At 45.1% G+C, this 23,933-nt stretch overlaps 1 protein-coding gene across 1 annotated transcript in view; it reads left to right on the top strand.

Moving 5' to 3' along the window:
- Positions 1-23,933, top strand: part of exoc4 (exocyst complex component 4) — a 707,051-nt gene that overhangs the window by 298,974 nt on the left and 384,144 nt on the right. The window contains exon 9 of the mRNA XM_072471115.1: positions 11,545-11,641. Coding sequence (XP_072327216.1) covers positions 11,545-11,641 — 97 coding nt within the window. The remainder of the gene's footprint in view (positions 1-11,544; positions 11,642-23,933) is intronic.

Raw genomic sequence — 23,933 nt, forward strand, 5'->3', positions numbered from 1 at the left:
CAGGTATCAGCTGGGTAGGGCTGTGGAGGACAGGAATGTGGACTGATTTCCTTTTTGAACATTGGGTATTTTAACTGCTTACCATGATAGCAATGTTATTTTTCGGGATGTCCAGTAGAATAAATTAGGAACAAGTGTGCAATCACGGTACATCAGAGAATTGATTTTGCTGAAGGGAAATTTTGGAGATTTCTTTCTGTGAACCTGGGAGAAAATTAAGATTATGCGTGTGTGATCGGTTATATTCTCCCTTTGTTATTTCTTCAAGAAGGAGAATTGACGAGACACACTTCACCTGTGAAGGAGAATAGCTGATAGATTTTCATAAGTCACCAAAAGACCCAAGATGTACAGATAAATTTGGCCGAACATGTTAAATTGGCTGCAAGTGTGCAGAAACTAAATGATTGGAGATGAGAAGTTTCCAGGTTTCAATTTTTTTCTTTTGCTCGCTTGCTCCCTCTGTCTTGCTCTCTTTCTCTCACACTCGCACTCTCTGTCAACCTAATCTTTCCCTCTTATTCCTCACTTTCTCTTTCCTGCTCTCGCTCTTTCTTGCTTTCACTTTCTCTCTGTCAACCAAATCTTTCCCTCTTATTCCTCTTTCTGCATCTGTACGTTCTTCAACTGACGAGACCACGGAGGCTGATGAACTGAAGAGTTCAGAATGCTTGTCTGCCTCTTTCCCTAGACAATTTCGCACAGACGATCGAGATGCTCCTGGATTTTGCACTGCCGCATGTAAACACCAAAAATATGTTTGACTGCATTGACAACATCATGGACAGTAAGCAAAAAAAAGATTTCTGAGTTTTTCCAGAGCGGACTCCCAACATTTTTCGGTGCAAAGCAAAGGTGCGAACTAATTGAATGAAGGTTTTTCTGCAAATTAACTGCTTTACTGTGTTTTCATTTGGCATTTGAATCTGTTGTTTTTGACACAGGCTATGCCTGTAGGCAAATCAGCTAAACAGAGGTGTACTTGCGTTGGAATGGGACCTCCTCAGTTATCATGAAGCTTCACTTAATGTGAATTTGTGGGTGGATCTCTATAGATTAGACTCATTGGGATTTTACTGGATTAGGTTTTGAGAAAGTGAAAGCAGTGAGGATAGAAAGGATCGCGGGTAATAGGGTGGAGAACAGGATAGATTAAATGGAAAAGTTTTCATGGTCGAAAGCCAAAGGGAGTAGGTGATGGGACAAGAAACAAAAGCTGTGTATAGAGGAGTGGATTGCAAGCTGTTTAGCAGCTGTCCGAATGCACAGGAAAGAGACTAAGAAAAAAAAAAGCAAAAACAAATGAAGCAGCAAAAAGAAAAATCCAAAGTGGAGCAGCGCTAATGATCTAATATTACTGAACTCGATGTTGAGTCCTGAAAGCTGTAAGATGCCCTGTCGAAAGATGAGATGCTGTCCTTCGAGCTTGTATTAAATTTCATTGGAACACTTCGGCAGGCTAAGGACAGAAGGGTCAGAGTGAAAGCAAGGTAAAGAGTTGAAATAACAGGTGACAGGAAGTTTAAGGTCACATTTGGGAGACTGAATGGAGGTATCCCCAAAGCAATCACCTGGTCTGTGTTTAATTCATCCAATGTGGAGGCGACCATATCGTGAGTAGCTAATAGGCTTTTCCCCAGGGTAGAGGGGTCAATTACTAGGGGGCATAGGTTTAAGGTGAGAGGGGCAAGGTTTAGAGTAGATGTACGAGGCAAGTTTTTTACGCAGAGGGTAGTGGGTGCCTGGAACTCACTACCGGAGGAGGTAGTGGAAGCAGGGACGATAGGGACATTTAAGGGGCATCTTGACAAATATATGAATAGGATGGGAATAGAAGGATACGGACCCAGGAAGTGTAGAAGATTGTAGTTTAGTCGGGCAGTATGGTCGGCACGGGCTTGGAGGGCCGAAGGGCCTGTTCCTGTGCTATACATTTCTTTGTTCTTTGTTGTTCTTTGTAATAGAATATGCTACAATAAAAGACGTCCAAGTAGATTGCGATTTCACTTGGAAGGAATGTTTGGGGCCTTGGAGGGTATGAAGGGAGGAGATTGCTTTGTTGCATGGCTGTGCCTTTTTTATCTCCAGACCTGACTATTCAAGGCTCTCTTGACCAGCTTATCGTCTACCCTATGTAAACTTAAGGTCTACCAAAGCTCTGCTCCCTGTATCTGAACTTGCACCAGGTCCTGTTCGCCCTGTGCTTGCGTATGGGACGGTGGTCAGGGACCCATAACATGAATTTTTTCTATCCAGGGCTCTGATCACCCCACAACCCCTTAGTCGTCGAAGGACTTGAGGTTCCAGGAAAGTGGTGGGTGAAAGAAAAAGCTAGATAAAAGACGTTAGTTCAAACAGCTCGGTGTTCCTTATCTTAATGGAGTTGTTATTCCGAGTGTTTATTTACATTATCTTAGTTTTCTCTATGTCAATGTTGAGGCCAACTTTAGCCAATATTTGTGCCAAAGTGATAGGTTTTATCTTGTATCTGTCTGTGGTTGTGGGATAAGAAAATCAAGTCATCCGCCAAGTCTAAATCTTCCAACTGTTAAGTGATGATCCATCCTATACCATTTCTTCTGTCTGATGTTGTTTGCCTCAAAATCCAAACAGTTGTGAGCAAAAATAGGAACGGTGACATCGAACAGCCTTGACTCACGCCAGTTTGCTTGTACGTTGCATTTGTGAGAGAGGGCTCCTATGGACTATTGTAGTCAAATTTACTGATGTTATAAAGATAGGTCGCAAAGCAAGCTGTGAGGAGGAAACAGAGTCTACAAAGGGACAGAGATGGGTTAAGTGAATGAGCGGAAAAATAGACAGCTGGATATAATGTGGGGAAATGTGAGATTGTCCATTTCGGCAGGAAGAATGGCAAATCAGAATATTATTTAAATGGAGAGAGACTACAGGATGCTGCAGTACATAGGGATTTGGGTGTCCTTGTACTTGAATCAGAAAAATTAGTATTCAGGTACAGCATGCAATTAGGAAGGCATATGGAGACTTCCGGGTGCGGCGATGACCAGCTGAGTCGCACGTTTCGGCAGCTCCCGGTGAAACGGACTTTTGGGCTCTTGATAGGAGCCCCAACGGCAATTTTGACGGCTAAAAACACTGTGCGGTAAACCAGAAGGGAATCCCCCCTGGATACGGATGGAAAAAGGAGGAGAAAGTGGCCGGATTGCAGTGGATCCTTTAGAACAGCGGCAAGGAAGGCAAGCAAAAACCAAGATGGCGTCGGAAGGTGGCAGTTTAACATGGGGCCCTGAACAACAAGAGTTCTTGAAATGCTGTGTGGAAGAGATCAAAAAGGAAATGAAGAAAGAGCTGTTGGCCCCGATACTACAGGCGATCGAAAGGCTAAAGGAGGAACAAAAGACCCAGGAGCGGGAGCTTCGGGTCGTGAAGGCAAAGGCAGCCGAGAATGAGGACGACATACAGGGCCTGGTGGTGAAGACGGAGACGCAGGAGGTACATCAGAAACTATGTGTGGAAAGGTTGGAGGCACTGGAAAACAACGCAAGGAGGAACAACCTGAGGATTCTTGGTCTTCCTGAAGGTGTGGAGGGAGCGGACGTCGGGGCATATGTGAGCACGATGCTGCACTCGTTAATGGGAGCGGAGGCCCCGGCGGGTCCGTTGGAGGTGGAGGGAGCATACCGAGTGATGGCGCGAGGACCGAGAGCAGGAGAAATTCCCAGAGCCATAGTGGTGAGATTCCTCCGTTTTAAGGATAGAGAAATGGTCCTTAGATGGGCGAAGAAAACTCGGAGCAGTAAATGGGAGAACGCGGTGATCCGCGTTTATCAAGACTGGAGTGCGGAGGTGGCGAGAAGGAGGGCGAGCTTTAATCGGGCCAAGGCGGTGCTTCATAAAAATAAGATAAAATTTGGAATGCTGCAACCGGCAAGACTGTGGGTCACATATCGAGGGAGGCACCACTACTTTGAGACGGCGGATGAAGCGTGGACTTTTATTGTGGAAGAAAAACTGGAATGAGCGGGTTATTAAAAAGAACGTTTGAACAAAATGGTGGGGCGAATGTGGGGGGCAAAGAGGGGGGTTAAAAAGGGGGGAAAGAGGAGTTTTATGTACTAATCCTGCGATGTGGTAACTTTTCTCTATCCCACAGGTGGTGATGAGGGGAGGTGGAGGAGATGGGGCGTTGGCCATTGGGGCGGGGCCAAGGGAGAAGCGAGGGCTTGGTTCCCGCGCTATGATAATCATGGCGGGAATAGAGAAGCAGGAAGGAGGGGGCGTCGCACGGTGCGAGCCGAGGTCGGCCAGAGTTTGCTGACTTCTGGGAGCAACATGGGGGGAGTAATTACGCTAGCGGGGGATCTAGCGGGGGGGGTGGGAGGGGGGAATTACTGGGTTGCTGCTGCTGGGGAGAGGGGGGAGCTGGTATGGGAGAGGATGGGCGGGGGGGCACCGCCTGGGGGAGATACAGCTGCGTGGGAACCGAGTGAGGAGCTGGAAAAAGGTGATGGCTAATCGACATGGGGGGGGGGGGGGGGGTAGGAAGCACCCCAACCCGGCTGATCACGTGGAACATGAGAGGGCTGAACGGGCCGATAAAGAGGGCACGGGTACTCGCACACCTTAAGAAACTTAAGGCAGATGTGGTTATGTTACAGGAAACGCATCTGAAACTGATAGACCAGGTTAGGCTACGCAAAGGATGGGTGGGGCAGGTGTTCCATTCGGGGCTAGATGCGAAAAACAGGGGGGTGGCTATATTAGTGGGGAAGCGGGTAATGTTCGAGGCAAAGACTATAGTGGCGGATAACGGGGGCAGATACGTGATGGTGAGTGGCAAACTACAGGGGGAGACGGTGGTTTTGGTAAACGTATATGCCCCGAACTGGGATGATGCCAATTTCATGAGGCGGATGCTAGGACGCATTCCGGACCTAGAGATGGGAAAGCTGATAATGGGGGGAGATTTTAATACGGTGTTGGAACCAGGGCTGGATAGGTCGATGTCCAGGACTGGAAGGAGGCCGGCAGCAGCCAAGGTACTTAAAGATTTTATGGAGCAGATGGGAGGTGTAGACCTGTGGAGATTTAGCAGACCTAGGAGTAAGGAGTTCTCGTTTTTCTCCTATGTCCATAAAGTCTACTCGCGAATAGAGTTTTTTGTGCTGGGTAGGGCATTGATCCCGAAGGTGAGGGGAACGGAGTATACGGCTATAGCCATTTCGGATCACGCTCCACACTGGGTGGACTTGGAGATAGGGGAGGAAACAGGAGGGCGCCCACCCTGGAGAATGGACATGGGACTAATGGCAGATGAGGGGGTGTGTCTAAGGGTGAGGGGGTGCATTGAAAAGTACTTGGAACTCAATGATAATGGGGAGGTCCAGGTGGGAGTGGTCTGGGAGGCGTTGAAGGCGGTGGTTAGAGGGGAGCTGATATCAATAAGGGCACATAAAGGGAAGCAGGAGAGTAAGGAACGGGAGCGGTTGCTGCAAGAACTTTTGAGAGTGGACGGACAATATGCGGAAGCACCGGAGGAGGGACTGTACAGGGAAAGGCAAAGGCTACAAGTAGAATTTGACTTGCTGACTACAGGCACTGCAGAGGCACAATGGAGGAAGGCACAGGGTGTACAGTACGAATATGGGGAGAAGGCGAGCAGGTTGCTGGCACACCAATTGAGGAAAAGGGGAGCAGCGAGGGAAATAGGGGGAGTGAGGGATGAGGAAGGAGAGATGGAGCGGGGAGCGGAGAGAGTGAATGGAGTGTTCAAGACATTTTATAAAAAATTATATGAAGCTCAACCCCCGGATGGGAGGGAGAGAATGATGGGCTTCTTGGATCGGCTGGAATTTCCCAAGGTGGAAGAGCAGGAAAGGGTGGGACTGGGAGCACAGATCGAGGTAGAAGAAGTGGTGAAAGTAATTAGGAGCATGCAGGCGGGAAAGGCCCCGGGACCGGATGGATTCCCAGTCGAATTCTATAGAAAATATGTGGACTTGCTCGCCCCGGTACTGACGAGGACCTTTAATGAGGCAAAGGAAAGGGGACAACTGCCCCCGACTATGTCTGAAGCAACGATACCGCTTCTCTTAAAGAAGGTAAAGGACCCGCTACAATGCGGGTCCGATAGACCTATTTCCCTCCTAAATGTAGATGCCAAGATCCTGGCCAAGGTAATGGCAATGAGAATAGAGGAATGTGTCCCGGGGGTGGTCCACGAGGACCAAACTGGGTTTGTGAAGGGGAGACAGCTGAACACGAATATACGGAGGTTGTTAGGGGTAATGATGATGGCCCCACCAGAGGGAGAAACGGAGATAGTAGTGGCGATGGATGCCGAGAAAGCATTTGATAGAGTGGAGTGGGATTATTTGTGGGAGGTGTTGAGGAGATTTGGTTTTGGAGAGGGGTATGTTAGATGGGTGCAGCTGTTGTATAGGGCCCCAGTGGCGAGCGTGGTCACGAATGGACGGGGATCTGCATATTTTCGGCTCCATAGAGGGACAAGGCAGGGATGCCCTCTGTCCCCATTATTGTTTGCACTGGCGATTGAGCCCCTGGCGATAGCGTTGAGGGGTTCCAAGAAGTGGAGGGGAGTACTTAGGGGAGGAGAAGAACACCGGGTATCTTTGTATGCGGACGATTTGCTACTATACGTGGCGGACCCGGCGGAGGGGATGCCAGAAATAATGCGGATACTTGGGGACTTTGGGGATTTTTCAGGGTATAAATTGAACATGGGGAAAAGTGAGTTGTTTGTGGTGCATCCAGGGGAGCAGAGTAGAGAAATAGAGGACCTACCGTTGAGGAAGGTAACAAGGGACTTTCGTTACCTGGGGATCCAGATAGCTAAGAATTGGGGCACATTGCATCGGTTAAATTTAACGCGGTTGGTGGAACAGATGGAGGAGGATTTCAAGAGATGGGATATGGTATCCCTGTCACTGGCAGGGAGGGTGCAGGCGGTTAAGATGGTGGTCCTCCCGAGATTCCTCTTTGTGTTTCAGTGCCTCCCGGTGGTGATCACGAAGGCTTTTTTAAAAAGGATTGAAAAGAGCATCATGGGTTTTGTGTGGGCCGGGAAGACCCCGAGAGTGAGGAAGGGATTCTTACAGCGTAGCAGGGATAGCGGGGGGCTGGCACTACCGAGCCTAAGTGAGTATTATTGGGCCGCTAATATTTCAATGGTGAGTAAGTGGATGGGAGAGGAGGAGGCAGCGGCGTGGAAGAGATTAGAGAGGGCGTCCTGTAGGGGGACTAGCCTACAGGCTATGGTGACAGCCCCATTGCCGTTCTCACCGAGGAACTACACCACAAGCCCGGTGGTGGTGGCTACACTGAAGATTTGGGGACAGTGGAGACGGCATAGGGGAAAGACTGGAGCCTTGGGGGGGTCCCCGATAAGAAACAATCATAGGTTTGCCCCGGGGGGGAATGGATGGGGGATATGGAATGTGGCAAAGAGCAGGAATAACGCAACTGAAAGAACTGTTTGTGGATGAAGTTCGCGAGTCTGGGAGCGCTGACCGAGAAATATGGGTTGCCCCAAGGGAATGCATTCAGGTATATGCAACTGAGGGCTTTTGCGAGGCAACAGGTGAGGGAATTCCCGCAGCTCCCGACACAAGAGGTGCAGGACAGAGTGATCTCAAAGACATGGGTGGGGGATGGTAAGGTGTCAGATATATATAGGCAAATGAGGGACGAAGGGGAGACTATGGTAGATGAACTAAAAGAGAAATGGGAAGAAGAGCTGGGGGAGGAGATCGAGGAGGGGCTGTGGACAGATGCCCTAAGCAGGGTAAACTCGTCGTCCTCGTGTGCCAGGCTAAGCCTGATTCAGTTTAAGGTATTACACAGGGCACATATGACTGGAGCACGGCTCAGTAAATTTTTTGGGGTGGAGGATAGGTGTGCGAGGTGCTCGAGAAGCCCAGCGAATCATACCCATATGTTTTGGTCATGCCCGGCACTACAGGGGTTTTGGATGGGGGTGACAAAGGTGCTTTCAAAAGTAGTAGGAGTCCGGGTCGAACCAAGCTGGGGGTTGGCTATATTTGGGGTTGCACAAGAGCCGGGAGTGCAGGAGGCGAGAGAGGCCGATGTTTTGGCCTTTGCGTCCCTAGTAGCTCGGCGCAGGATATTGCTAATGTGGAAAGAAGCCAAGCCCCCGGGGGTGGAGACCTGGATAAATGACATGGCGGGGTTTATAAAGCTAAAGCGGATTAAGTTCGTCCTAAGGGGGTCGGCTCAAGGGTTCACCAGGCGGTGGCAACCGTTCGTCGAATACCTCGCAGAAAGATAGACGGAATGGGAAAAAGAAGGCAGCAGCAGCAGCCCAGGATCGGGAGGGGGGGGGGGGGGGGAGGAGGAACCAGAAGGACTCTCAGGGTTGTTAATATATACTGTATAGTATGTATAGGTCGTTGCTACAGATAATTATATATTGGACTGTTAAATTATATTTTTGGAGAGTGTTACTTGTGACAAGGCAGTTGCCAATTAGGGCTAGTTTTCATTTTTGTTATTTATTATTTATTCATTTTTTGTTTATAAAATAGGTCATTGTTATTTGTGTTGTTATAATATTGTGTAAAGGATGCACAATGTACTGTGTTGGTTGACCAAAAATTTTCAATAAAATATTTAATTAAAAAAAAGGAAGGCATATGGAATACTGGCCTTTATTGCAAGGGGAAATAGAGTATAAAAATAGGCAAGTTTGCTGCAACTGCACAGGGCATTGGTGAGATTGCACCTGGAATACTGTACAAAGTTTTGGTCTCCTTTAATGCTGGATATCTTTAGGTTGGAAGCAGTTCAGAGAAGGTCCACTCGGCTGATTGCTGGGGTGAAGGGGGTTGCCTTATGAGGAAAGGTTGGGCCTGTACGCATTGAGGTGATCTTGCTGAAACATAGAAAATTCTTACAAGACTCAGCAGGGTAAATCCTGGGAGGACATTTTGGCTTGTGGAGAATCTCGACCAATGGGGTAACAGTTTAAAATTAAGGGGCCTTGATTTAAAGCTGAGATGAGAAATGTTTTACTCAGAGGGTTGTTAACCTTGTGAATTTTCTTTCACAAAGCGCGGAGGAGGCCGATTCATTGAATATATTCAAAGCTGAGTTGGATAGACTTTTTGATCGACAAGGGAGTCCAGAATTAAGAGGACTGGCTGGGAAGTGTAGTTAAGGCAACAATAAGATCAGCCATGATTTATCAAATGGCGGAGCAGGCTCACTGAGCCGAAGGGCCTATTCTCCCTATTACTTCTGATCTTATGTTGTGCCCTTCGCTGGCTGACTTTGTAGCTCCTTTGCAATGTATAGCTGAAGGAAATATAAGATCAGCAGGTGGCCATTGAAGATGCTGTGCAATCTTTCATAAAGGAATCCCTTAAAAGTACCGTAAGTGCTCACTTAAAGTTGTGGATGCATTTCTGAAAATTGCTTTAAGTGAAACAATTTTAAGTCAATCATGGGTCCCCATAGAAATCAATGTTAATGCCAGAGTTAGGTTCCTTTGGACATTTCCTGCCTGGAAAAATAAATATACAAGTAGAAATGCTTGTACTTGTGCAGCAATGTGCAATAAGCTGGAATAACTTGAAAAATAAAATAAATCATTGAATATAAGAGAAAAATGGCATTGGCCCATAACTTCCGACCTCCGCTGTGTCGTACCCAGGGAGTACCATAAAGATGCACTGGGACAAGACCCCTTCCACGGCCTGTGAAGTCCTCACATACAGATTGTATTCTTGAGTGGAAGGGAAGTTCAGACTTCCAGAGGGCAATTTCCCTGCCTGGGAACCATCCGAAACTTCAATTTGAATCTCAAACTTTGGGTGATTGTGACTGTCTTACTGCAATAGTTACGGATCAAGTTTGAAGAATTAAAACTGCTCTAACTCCTGGTTAGCTGTAGTACTGACCCCCAAAAAACCCACTGCTCCAACCCTTCTTGGGACTCCCCTGTTGGGAGAGAGGGGCAAATGGAACCATTGGATATCACAATTGTTTGGCTGGCCACTGATATGACACCACTGCTATTAGATGACATTTGGGAGCCTTCCAAATACGATTCACAGATTTGCCACTGACTTGGAGCTAAACCTTATCCTGTTTTAATCAGGCTGGGCACGGTCAATATATTGTGTAACAGAATGATGGTCCATATTGTGCACCTTATGTGCCACTTGAGATCATCGATAAACATTTTATTTTTGCTGGTCTTCATCTGACAATAATGACAATAGCAGCAACTAACCACATATAGCATTCACACTACGCAAGTGCCAGCCAATGACTATCTCCATCAACAGAGAATGTAGCCATCTTTCCTTGACATTCAACAACATTACCATTGCTGAAATCCCCTGCCATGAACATGCTCAGTGTTACTTATGATTGATCAGAACCTTAACTGGACCAGCCCCATAAATATTTGGGGTCAAGAGCAAATCCGAGAATGGGAATTCTACAGCGCATAACTCACCTCCTGACTCGGTCACCAAGCCTGTCCACCGCCAACAAGGCACAAGTAGGAGTGCAATGGAATATTTCCTACTTGCCTGCATGATTTCTACAACAATAACATTTAAAACGCTTGAGACCATGCAGGACAAAATAGTCTATTATATGTGTACTCCACCCACGACATTGAATATTCACCCCCTCCACCACCAACGCACAGTGGCAGCAGTGTATACCATATGAAAGATGTATTGCAGAAACTGGCCAAAGTTTGTCAACAACTCCTTCCAAACCTGTGACCTCTGCCATCAAGAAGAGCAGGGGCAGCAGATGCATATTAGGTTACCCCCAAGCCACATACCATTCTGACTGGGAAATGCATCAACGCTCCTTCACCGTCTCTGGGTCAAAATCCTGCAACTCCATCTGTATCAGCACTGTGGATGTATCTGCACCACAAGGTCTGCAGTGATTCAAGAAAGTGGCTCAATACCACCTTCACAAAACCAATTTAGGATGGGTGATAAATACTGGCCCCATTAGTAGTACTCTTACCCCACAAAGACATTTTTAAAAACTTTTATTTCTATAGTGTCTTTAACCCTTGGAAAAGGTTGCAAGGCATTTCATAGGAGTTGGGCGCACTGAATACAAGCCCATGTTCAAAGACCTACAATGTCAAAACAAAACTGAAAGTTGGCGACACTTTATTGGACGACCTCCGTTTCATTAAAACAAGGTGAGCCACCAAACCATCAATCGTGGGTTCCTTCATGATTAAACAGCTAAGCTGCAGAGTTAATTGAACTGTTGCCTGAATGGAATACACTGCTGGCTGGCCGAAGACTTTTTCCCATATCAAATTTTGAAGTGGTAGTGTGTGAGCATTATATGGCACTCGCAACACCTCTGGACTGTTGGCATCAAGCAATTCAATTTACTCCAGAAATATTATCCACTTAAGGTGCAAGGAACTATGGCAGTCACAGAATCATTTAGTTCACCTTCTCCCCTTGAATTAAGGTCCTTTTGGAATTAAAATATTTGGCTTGAGAGTATAATCCTGCTTATGTTTTTTTATAGGAGGGGCCGATGACAATCTAATTGAAGGAGGAGGCACAAAATTTGTCTGCAAACCTGGGGCTCGGAACATCACTGTTATTTTCCATCCGTTGTTAAGGTATGGTCTGACTCAGAAAGCAAGGTATTGGCTGATATTGTCTGAAATTATTCTTTGTTGGTACGAATTGCTTTCATTTGATACCTTTTTGCTATTGGAGAACTTCCCAAGTTTTTCACATACTAGAATCTAGAAATCTAGGGTAGTGTTATGTTGACTCTACGGCGGTTGGTGGGGGGGGTTGTTCTGATTTTTATCCTCCTGTCCTTTTTAAATTAAATTCAGTGTTGCTGAAAAAAAAGTGTCTAGTTGTTTGCAAGGCTTTTAATTATATTTTCTTGCAAATGACCCATGGGCTTCACTCACCTGCAACACAAAATCTCACAACTTGATAAGTAACCAAAGATGCTCATGATTCCCCCCTCATTATTAACTGCATCCAGGAGTTAACCAGGGCATTCCAGCTCAGATCAGGAACTTGACATGTGTGGAAATTTTAGATTCTTACAAATTTTTGGTGCAGCAAGTGACAGTGTTTAATACGCTACACAAACAACCTGTCATCATCATTGCATCTTTGTTGCATGACTATTGTTTTTCTGAACTTCGTAGCCCCTCAGGTGTATTCGCTCACACCTATTATCAACTTCAACCATTTTCGCATCGAATGGCTGACGCACAGTACTTGCAGGCCAAGATCTATGTCTGTTCTTCATGGCCAGTTGTCATTGAAGTTTCTTTCCTATTTCCCCATCCTCTGGACTCTCTGAAGGTGACAGTCAGTTAAGGCTATTTAATGGTGAATTAAAACTGGCTTTGCGATGTGGAATCACGCCAATTGAAAACTCAATTATAAGTGCCAAAATTTACTTCACTTAGGACCTTTAACAGCTGGTCGAGAGAGTAAACCTTTACGCCACCTGTTCTGCACAGGATTTGAGTCCAGATTCCAGCACTTCAAAATATCATCTTCCAACACACACTGCATTACCCTTTGCACCCATTTATTTGTTTTCAAAGTTAATAAAGATAAATCAAAACCCAAGGAAGTAAACTTGGACATAAGATTTTATCCACATTTTAAATATTTTTCTTGGTTGCGTTAAACTCATGCTTTGTCATTTACTTTGCTCATCAACCATGTTAGTTGCGAAGGTGGCTGCAGCCAATAACGCTACAGATGGACTGCAGTGGTTCAAGTAAGCAGCTCACCACCACCTTCGCAAGGGTAATTAGAAATGAGCAACAAATGTTGGAATTTCCAGCGGTGTTTATATCCCATTAAAGACTAAAATGAAATTGCGAAAGATGCATTCTGAGTACAGGTTTTCCTGACTTTTTTTTACAAAGGACCAAATTTTCCAAAAGAGGTGAGGTGCGAGTGACTGCCCTGAATGTCAAGGCAACATTCAAGAAAAACTAGCAAAGTTAAAGCCAATGGAAAGTGGTGGGGCGGGGAGATAAGTTCTCCACTGGTTGGAGTCCTACCTAGCATACAGAAAGATGGCTGGCGTTTTTGGAGGACAAAAATTTCAGCCTAAGGATGTCAGTGCACGTGTTCCTCCGGCTAGCATCCGAGGCCCAGCCATCTCCAGCTGCTTCCCCTCCATTATAAGGTCAGAAGTGGGTTCTCTGATGATTGTAGAGTGTTCAGTGTACCATTTCAACGACTCAAGACACTGAATCAGTCTACGCCTTCACATAGCAAGATCTAGACAATATTTAGGCTTGGCTGATAAGTGGCAAGTAATAGAATCATAGAATTTACACTGCAGAAGGAGGCCATTTGGCCCATCGAGTCTGCACCGGCCCTTGGAAAGAGCACCCCATCTAAGCCCGTACCTCCACCCTTTCCCACACCTCTACCTATCCTCGTATCCCCACCAAACCTTTCATGGAGACTAAGGGCAATTTAGGATAGCCAATCCACCTAACCTGCACATCTTTGGACTGTGGGTGGAAACCGGAGCACCCGGAGGAAACCCACACAAACACGGGGAGAATGTGCAGACTCCACACAGACTCCACAAGCCAGGAATCGAACCTGGGACCCCTGAACTGTGAAGCAACTTTGTTAACCATTATGCTACCGGACTGCCATAATATCCATGCTATACAAGTGCCAAGCAATGACTATCTCCAATAAGTGAGAATCTAACCACACTTTGATATGAGAAAGCACATGACCTGAACCCAGGGTCAATCTAGTGTTGCACAGAGGCATGTGTACCAGCAAACATGGTGACCGCTCCTAGCCTGTGACCTTTACTGTACATATGTAAATAGTTTTTAAGAGCCAGTGAAGACTTACAGTTCGCCTGCATATGACTATGAAGACTTCTTCAGACCTACTGAGCTGTAACCAACACCCTACAACTGGAAAAACTCAAAGGCTCACAGAAAATGCAGAGAAAAATTTAAAGGTTGCAAGACTGAGAAAAGATTCAGCAAAGCATCCTGACCGGCAAGGAAGTTCCAGAAGCAGAGGCACAGAGCAAAGCTCATCTAGAAAAACAATCTCAGAGGAAAGGCTTGGAAGCTGGAGGCGGAAATTTAACGTTTAGAGTCCAGAAGTAAAGTTGTCATAGTCCCGGAAGACCATAGGCTGCTTTACCCTTTGGGGGGGAGAGCTGACTGGTGGTGATTTAACCTGAGGGTCACCACACCTCCGGCAAGGGGCAAGGTTGAGAAGGCAGGGCCTCCATGAGTAATCTCAGCCGGTACGGGAATTGAACCCGCGCTATTATCATACAATTTACAGTGTAGAAGGAGGCCATCTGGCCCATCGAGTCTGCACCGGCCCTTGGAAAGAGCACCCCACTTAAGCCCACGCATCCCTGGCCCTGTAACCCAGTAACCCCACCTAACCATTTTTGGACACTAAGGGCAATTTATCATGGCCAATCCACCTAGCCTGCTCATCTTTGGACTGTGGGAGGAAATCGGAACACCCGGAGGAAACCCACTCAGAAACGGGGAGAACGTGCAGACTCGGCACAGACAGTGACCCAAGCAGGATTAGAACCTGGGACCCTGGAGCTGTGAAGCAACTGTGCTAACCACTATGCTACCGTGCTGCCCATTGGCCTTGCAAACCAGCTGCCCAACCAACTGAGCAAAACTGGCCCTCACTTACCTTTCTTAAAGGGTGGGTTTTCTGACAATAATGTCAGACGGTCACTGAATGTGACCCAGGTTTTCTAATAGCAGGCATTGGGTGGGTTAGTGATCACCCCAGTATTATGATTGGGTGGAATGATTCATACTACTTGGTTCATACCTTGTGGAGATTTGGGCTGGGTGTGGAATACATTAAGTGGATTCAGGTGTTTCACAGGCCATTGTCAGCAGTGCTCACGAAAGGTTATAGATTTGAGAATGTTGGCCTCCAGAGAGGGATGACACAAGACTGTCCCTTATCCTCCTTGCTGTTTGCATTGGCCATAGAGCCTCTGGCAGAGGCTTTTATGCAAGACGCTTTGATATTTGGGCTATGCTGTGGGGGGAAAGCAGCATATGAGATCACGCTTTATGCTGATGATGTGCTGCTGTTTGTATTGAAGCCGGACATTTTAGTTCCCGTTATTATTGATGTGGTAGATAGATATAGTACCTCCTCCGGTTGTAAGATTAACTTTACAAAGTCTGAAGCTATGCCGGTGGGAGGGCTGAGAAGTAGATCCCTGCCCTTTCTAATTTTCCTTTTAAGTGGTTCCTGTCAGGGTTTACTTATTGATTGTTATACTCTCTTTTTCAAGCAACTGTATGGGGATAATTTCCCTCTGTCAATTTCATCTATTAGGTGAGACCTGTCTCGTTGGACCTCCCTGCCAGTATCGTGGCTGGGTCAGATTGCATTGATTCAGATTAATGTTTTGTCTAGACTGTTGTAACCCTTGTAGATGTTGCCAATCTTACTGTCTGCTGGGGTCTTAAAGGAGATTAGTGGATTGATCAGCTTATTTCAATGGAATAAAAAAAAGCCTTGTTTGAAATTCATCAAGTTGCAACCCCTAGTTTCTACAGGGAATTTGGGGGTCCAAAATACTAGATTGTACCAATTAACTTCTCATCTTTGGTTTATGAGGGACTGGGTTAGAATGGACCCTACTTCCATCTGGCTCTACATTGAAGCAAATCAGTTGGTGTATCCTTTACAGGTCTTGTTATTTTACGGGGACTTTTGGTCTGGTTTTGCTAAATGTGTGAATCCTACAAGTGTTAATATTGTTGGAGAGCGTGGAGGATGGTCTGTCAGTTAGAAGGGAGATCTAAACTGACTTCCGCTCTCTTCCCCCATCCAGGGCAGCCAGGACTTCCTACCAGGTCCTATGGACCATGGATTGGATTTGTTTATTGTCACGTGTACCAAGGTACAGTGAAAAGTATTTTTCTGCGAGCAGCTCAACAGATCATTAAGTACATGAGAAGAAAAGGGAATAAAAGAAAATACATAATAGGGCAACACAACATATACAATGTAATTACATAAGCACTGGCATCGGATGAAGCATACAGGGTGTAGTGTTAACGAGGTCAGTCCATAAGAGGGTCATTTAGGAGTCTGGTGACAGTGGGGAAGAAGCTGTTTTTGAGTCTGTTCGTGCGTGTTCTCAAACTTCTGTATCTCCTGCCCGATGGAAGAAGTTGGGAGAGTGAGTAAGCCGGATGGGAAGGGTCTTTGATTATGCTGCCCGCTTTCCCCAGGTAGCGGGAGGTGTAGATGGAGTCAATGGATGGGAGGCAGGTTTGTGTGATGGACTGGGCGGTGTTCACGACTCTCTGAAGTTTCTTGCGGTCCTGGGCCGAGCAGTTGCCATACCAGGCTGTGATGCAGCCCGATAGGATGCTTTCTATGGTGCATCTGTAAAAGTCGGTAAGGGTTAATGTGGACATGTCGAATTTCCTTAGTTTCCTGAGGAAGTATAGGCGCTGTTGTGCTTTCTTGGTGGTAGCCAAGGACTACCTTGGTGGGTGGACCAGGACAGATTTTTGGAGATGTGCATCCCTAGGAATTTGAAACTGCTAACCATCTCCACCTTGGCCCCGTTTATGCTGACAGGGGTGTGTACAGTACTTTGCTTCTTGAAGTCAATTACCAGTTCTTTAGTTTTGCTGGCATTGAGCGATATCTGGAGATATAGAAGCATTTGTAGGCAGGGCGATGTGTTCGCTAATGCCTCCTTGTCTTTCTATGAGCAGATAGGCCTAAAATTTGCTATTCCAAGATGCTCCTTTTTTAACTATCTGCAACTTAGAAACTTGATCTTAACAAGACAAGTTAGCATCTTGACTCTGCTATTTCACCGGTGGAAAACAGTCCTGATTTCTGCAGCGCCCAGACAATTAATTGACAAGTTTTATGCTGCCTTGTGTTCTAGATCCTGTGTTAATACACTAAGTACCTTACAATCTTAGGAAAAAGACTTGGAAGCTAATATTGATGAGGAGACATGGGGTGGTATATGGAATTTTGCCACTACAATTTAGGTGTGCAATACAATGAAGGAGACTCGATTCAAGATACTGCACCGCTTGCATATCACGCTTTATTTGAGACACCGGTTTGATCTTGCTATATCCCCAATGTGCCTCAAGGACCAGGTAGTCGAGGGTGATTATATACACTACGCATGGACCTGTGTCAAGATTCAACTCTATTGACCTGGTGTTGTTGAAGACCTTGACAGCAAATTTGACAGGGCCTTAGAATTTGGTCCCTTGCTCCTAACTCTGGGTCTGCCAGATTGGAAAATTATTGACGTTAATGAAAAAAGAATTTAGTCTAACGTTTGCAGCTTGGAAAAATATTCTCTGTTCCCAGATATATGTTAACTCTCCTTTGATTCAAAATTGGCAAAAAGTAGTCACGGAATGTATCCCTTTGGAATTCCTGACATCCCCGTTGTAAGTCTGGTACATTCCGTAAAGTGTGGGCCTCGATCTCAAATTTGTAGGCTCCGTTTGATCTGACCTCCTCCTGCAAGACTTCCTGAGAGCCATATTGCAAGTTGCGATCTCATTGTACTTAAACATGTGCATCTTGATGTGTTATCCTATCGTGTTTATATGACATTATCCTCTCTCTCTCTCTCTCTCCCCCCCCCCCCCCCCCTCCCAATTTCCTGACTGATTGGGTCTATAAATAGAGGCACTAGTTTTTAAGGATTGCTGTTTTGAATTTATACTGTCCCTCTTGTTCTGTACTGTACCAGTTGTGTTTTGAAAATTTGGTGCATTATCTGTAAAAGAAAAATTATACAACTCTAATAAAATTATACATTAAAAAAAAGTGCATGCAAGAAGAAGGTTGGGGTCATACTTGCAGACTGAGTTGAGGTGTACCGCAAAGCGGTCATCTAGTTTGCCTTTAATCTCCCCAATCCAGAGGAACCCGTACTGGAAACAGCGAATGCAAGAGAATGCAATTGGAGGAAATGGAAGTGAAGTGCTGCTTAACCTGAATGGAGTGTTTGGGGCCTTGAACGGTGAGGAGGTAAATCATAGAATCCCTACTGTGTAGAAAGAGGCCGTTTGGCCCAATAAGTCTGCACTGGCCCTCTGAAAGAGCACCCTAAACAGGTTAACCACTGTGTCACCATGCAGCCATTTACACATTCTGCGATTGTGAGGGAAGGTGTCGTGGGAAGAGGATATGGAGTTGGATGTGACGGAGGAGTGGAACAGGATGTTATGGAGAGTGTGGTACCTGCAGATGACTGATTGGGCGGGGAGGGGGGGGGGTCTTGTGGTTCTGGGAGGGAGAAAAAGGGGTGAGGGCGGAGGTGCAGGAAATGTGTTGAACCTGGTTGAGTGCCCTGTCGGCCGCAGATAGAGGATGCTGCAGATGGAGGATACCTCAGTTAAGGAAAAAAGCTGACGTGTCAGTCATGCTATTGTGTAACTTGCAAGTCTCTTCCTTTGACTTCAATTTTATATTTTAATTATGCTTTAATGACAAAAGTATAAAAATTAGAGAAGCAGAGAATGAGAATTGGTTGGAAAATATGGGTTTCTCATTGCATAGATTAAAAAGCTTGGAGATGAATTCCTGATCTACACCGCCACTAGGAGCAGGGTGTAATTCCCATGTTACCATCATTTTTAAAAATGACCAATTAAGGGCCAATTTAGTGTGGCAAAGCCTTTGGGTTGTGGGGTGAGACCCATGCAGACATGGGGAGAATGTGCAAACTCCAAACTCCACAGGGACCCGGGGCCAGGATTGAACCCAGGTCCTCGGCGCCATGAGGTAGCAATGCGAATCACTGTGCTACCATGCCGCCCGGCTGTGTTGCCATTATGAGTGTGGGGGAGAAATTAAGATCACATCTTTTTTGCGAGACACCTTGATTCACGTTATCTTCATGAGCTGGTGTTTTTCTAATTGTAGTGCAGGCAGTAATCTCAGTATGTGATTGTCAGAAGCTGTGTGCTGTTCGAGGTGGATTAGCCCTATATAGACTGAACCCTTCATCCCTCCCATTTCACCTCATGAGTGTTGCATGGGAGAGACGGTATTGCATCATATCATTTGAACATGTGTTCAAATCTGACCATGTCAGCTGGTGGAGTTTAAATTCAATTAATAAATCTGGAATATACAGCTAATGTCATGAAGGCGACCATGAAACTGATGGTGACCATGAAACTATCATTGAACGTCGTAAAAACACATCTGGTTCATTGATGTCCTTCATCCTTTCGTGGTCTGGCTGACATATGACTCCAGACCCATAGCTCTGTGATTGACTCTTAATTGCTTGGCAAACCATTCAATTCAAGGGCAATTAGGGATGGACAACAAATGGTCTCCTTGCCTACAATGCCCACATGCCATGAAAGTGAAAAGAAAAAAATGATGATTGACTTGTTCTCACTGGCGTGCAAAATTGAACAAAATTCATATTTTACAGTTCAACTTTGGACTGCTTGCCTCCACAAATAGTTTCATATATTATATTATAAATATTAACAACTTCCTTCTTGCACTCAAGATATTTTTAACCCACATTAAAAATGCCCTGAACAAATGTCATTTAATCTTGTTTTTGTTCATTAAAGCGTAAAAGAATACAAAGATGGAATTACAAGTGATCTGTTAATGGAATTAAACAATGTGTGCTATTTTGAGCACGTTTTCGATCTTATTCCTTTTGTGGTTGATTTCCTCTCACCAAAGACCATAAGTTAATGAGACATCTGTCCAAGTTAAGGTTGCCTCTGGCAGTATCTTGGTTTTTTTCCTTTCTGTCTCTGTGATTAATGAATTTATGTTGGCAATAAGACCAGGTTTTACAGATTATTTCTTCCTCTACATGTTAGCAGACGGAGAAGATATGGTATGTTCCACTGAGTAATATGAAAAAAAATTGAATTTGAGTTGCTGATCCATCTACTCCCATCAGTTAGTGATTAAAATGTCACAATTATACCAATTTGACAGAAAATGTGTTTAATTGACATGATTTATGAAATAGATATATGATACCTAAACATGAACATTAGGTCAGAGGTATTCACCTTTTGAATCTCTTTTGAATATCTATTATTGTAGCAAGGACCCTATGTACACCTTGATGCTTAGCAGCAATTTTGCTGAACCTCTTTCACTCTGAAGGCAGAAGTACAATACGTCAAGGTTGAGGGTTTTAAATTTGGTGACCTGGGTGGCATTAATGTAGCTCAAGGACCCCAAGCAAACGGCAACTCGCAACACAGTTGTGTTTCTGCAGTTTATAATTTATAAAGAACTGAGGACAGGGGGCTGTCGATGAGGACATTGGAGAAATCAATTTTTATATTTCACTACATAAGAACAAAGATATCGGAAGCATTTGGTAGGACGTTGAAATGGATCTGGATTAAGTTGCGGATGAGGGATATGAAACCTTGCCCGAGGTGGAGCAGTTGGTAAAGACTTTACAGGTTTGGTTCAGGTCGCCAGGGAGGTGCTGGGATAGGTGGCATAGGAGTGAAACGTTTGCTAGACAATGCGACTGATGGCTTTTGTCTTGGTGTTCACTTGGCAAAATCGTTTCCTCAACTGTACCTTGAATGCTTGCTATATGGGTTTGTGGGATCAAGGGAACTAGTGGAGAAATTCAGCTGGATGTTGACTCCATGCTCAGGCTATATCGTGAGGGATATTCAAGATGATTGAATAGGACTGGGATGAAAGCCATTGCTGAAGTTGCACTGTATTATTGGAAAAAGTAGGAAGTTAATCATTCCCATGGAGTTGGGAAGAAAAAGGCAATTAAGGTGAATCGAGCAGTTGACAGAGAGGATGACAACGATAACATGCATTTAAATAGCACCTTGTACATAGAATAGCATCTCAAGCTGTTTCACAAAAATGTAATCAGTTGGGAGGGGTGACTAAAAGCTTGCCAAACAGCTGGATTTTAAGTAGGGTGTTCAAGGAAGCAATATTCTGGGATTTCCTCAGCCTCTCTATTTTGCTTCATTCAAGACCCTTAAAATTTGAGCACAGTACGAAGTCTTACAACACCAGGTTAAAGTCCACCAGGTTTGTTTCGATGTCACTAGCTTTCGGAGCGCTGCTCCTTCCTCAGGTGAATGAAGAGGTATGTTCCAGAAACATACATATAGACAGATTCAAAGATGCCAGACAATGCTTGGAATGCGAGCATTAGCAGGTGATTAAATCTTTACAGATCCAGAGATGGGGTAACCTCAGGTTAAAGAGGTGTGAATTGTGTCAAGCCAGGACAGTTGGTAGGATTTCGCAGGCCAGATGGTGGGGGATGAATGTAATGCGGCATGAATCCCAGGTCCCGGATGAGGCCGCACTCATGTGTGCGGAACTTGGCTATAAGTTTCTGCTCGGCGATTCTGCGACATCGAAACAAACCTGTTGGACTTTAACCTGGTGTTGTAAGACTTCGTACTGTGCTCACCCCAGTCCAACGCCGCCATCTCCACATCTTAAAATTTGAAGCCTGGATGTCGGCTAACGAGTCTGAAAATGCAGAGGCAGCAATGCAGTCAAGAGGGACGATGGCACAGTCGAGCTATGCATTGTTGGCATCCATGTGAAACTTGACCCACCGCTTCAAATCGGGAAAAATGAAAATTAGAAAGACCAGGGATCCAATGTTTCATTCTTCAGAAACTCAACAAAAAGCAGAGAGATGGTGGGAAGCAAAATTATTTCTGTATATGCTCTGACCATAATTGGATAGTGAAGAGTTGGAACCAGCATGGACAGTCCCGCTGAGCTGGACAATGGAGGTACAACATTAGAGTAGAGATCCACCATGTTAAATGGGCATAAATCATAGAATGGTTACAGCACAGAAGTAGGCCACTGGTCCATTGTGCCTATGTGTCATATAAGAACATAAGAACTAGGAGCAGGAGTAGGCCATCTGGCCCCTCGAGGCTGCTCCGCCATTCAATGAGATCATGACTGATCTTTTTTGGACTCAGCTCCACTTTCCGGCCCGAACACCATCGCCAGTATGTCCTTTCTCAGGTATGGAGACCAAAACGGAACACAATACTCCAGGTGTGGCCTCACTAACACCTTATACAATTGCAGCATAACCCACCCCTAGTCTTAAACTCCATCCCCCTAGCAATGAAGAACAAAATTCGATTTGCCTCCTTAATCACCTGTTGCATCTGTAAACTAACGTTTTGCGACTCATGCACTAGCACACCCAGGTCTCTCTGCACAGCAGCATGTTTTAATATATCATCATTTAAATAATAATCCCTTTTGCTATTATTCCTACCAAAATGGATAACCTCACATTTGTCAACATTGTATTCCATCTGCCAGACCCTAGCCCATTCACTTAACCTATCCAAATCCCTCTGCAGACTTCCGGTATCCTCTGCACTTTTTGCTTTACCACTCACCTTAGTGTCGTCTGCAAACTTGGACACATTGCACTTGGTCCCCAACTCCATATCATCTATGTAAATTGTGAACAATTGTGGGCACAACACTGAACCCTGAGGGACACCACTAGCTACTGATTGCCAACCAGAGAAACACCCATTAATCCCCACTCTTTGCTTTCTAATAATTAACCAATCCTCTATCCATGCTACTACTTTACCCTTAATGCCATGCATCTTTATCTTATGCAGCAATCTTTTGTGTGGCACCTTGTCAAAAGCTTTCTGGAAATCCAGATATACTACATCCATTGGCTCTCCGTTATCTACCGCACTGGTAATGCCCTCAAAAAATTCCACGAAATTAGTTAGGCACGACCTGCCCTTTATAAACCCATGCTGCGTCTGCCCAATGGGACAATTTCCATCCAGATGCCTCGCTGTTTCTTCCTTGATGATAGATTCCAGCATCTTCCCTACTACCGAAGTTAAGCTCACTGGTTTATAATTACCCGCTTTCTGCCTACCTCCTTTTTTAAACAGTGGTGTCACGCTTGCTAATTTCCAATCTGCCGGGACCACCCCAGAGTCTAGTGTATTTTGGTAAATTATCACTAGTGCATTTGCAATTTCCCTAGCCATCTCTTTTCGCACTCTGGGATGCATTCCATCAGGGCCAGGAGACCTGTCTACCTTTAGCCCCATTAGCTTTCCCATCACTACTTCCTTAGTGATAACAATCATCTCAAGGTCCTCAGCTGTCATAGCCTCATTTCCAGCAGTCACTGGCATTTTATTTGTGTCTTCCACTGTGAAGACCGACCCAAAAACCTATTCAGTTCCTTAGCCATTTCCTCATCTCCCATTATTCAATCTCCTTTCTCATCCTCTAAAGGACCAATATTTACCTTAGCCACTCTTTTTTGTTTTATATATTTGTAGAAACATTTACTTTCTGTTTTTATATTCTGAGCAAGTTTACTCTCATAATCTATCTTACTCTTCTTTATAGCTTTTTTAGTAGCTTTCTGCTGCCCCCTAAAGATTTCCCAGTCCTCTAGTCTCCCACTAATCTTTGCCACTTTGTATGCTTTTTCCTCCAATTTGATACTCTCCCTTATTTCCTTAGATATCCACGGTCGATTTTCCCTCTTTCTACCGTCCTTCCTTTTTGTTGGTATGAACCTTTGTTGAGCACTGTGAAAAATCGCTTGGAAGGTTCTCCACTGTTCCTCAACTGTTTCACCATAAAGTCTTTACTCCCAGTCTACCTTAGCTAGCTCTTCTCTCATCCCATTGTAATCTCATTTGTTTAAGCACAAAACACTAGTGTTTGATTTCATCTTCTCACCCTCCATCTGTATTTTAAATTCCACCATATTATGATCGTTCCTTCCGAGAGGATCCCTAACTATGAGATCAGTAATCAATCCTGTCTCATTACACAGGACCAGATCTAGGACCGCTTGTTCCCTCGTAG

The sequence above is a fragment of the Scyliorhinus torazame genome, chromosome 13 (assembly GCF_047496885.1).
Source record: "Scyliorhinus torazame isolate Kashiwa2021f chromosome 13, sScyTor2.1, whole genome shotgun sequence".
In the NCBI taxonomy this organism is placed as follows: Eukaryota; Metazoa; Chordata; class Chondrichthyes; order Carcharhiniformes; family Scyliorhinidae; genus Scyliorhinus; species Scyliorhinus torazame.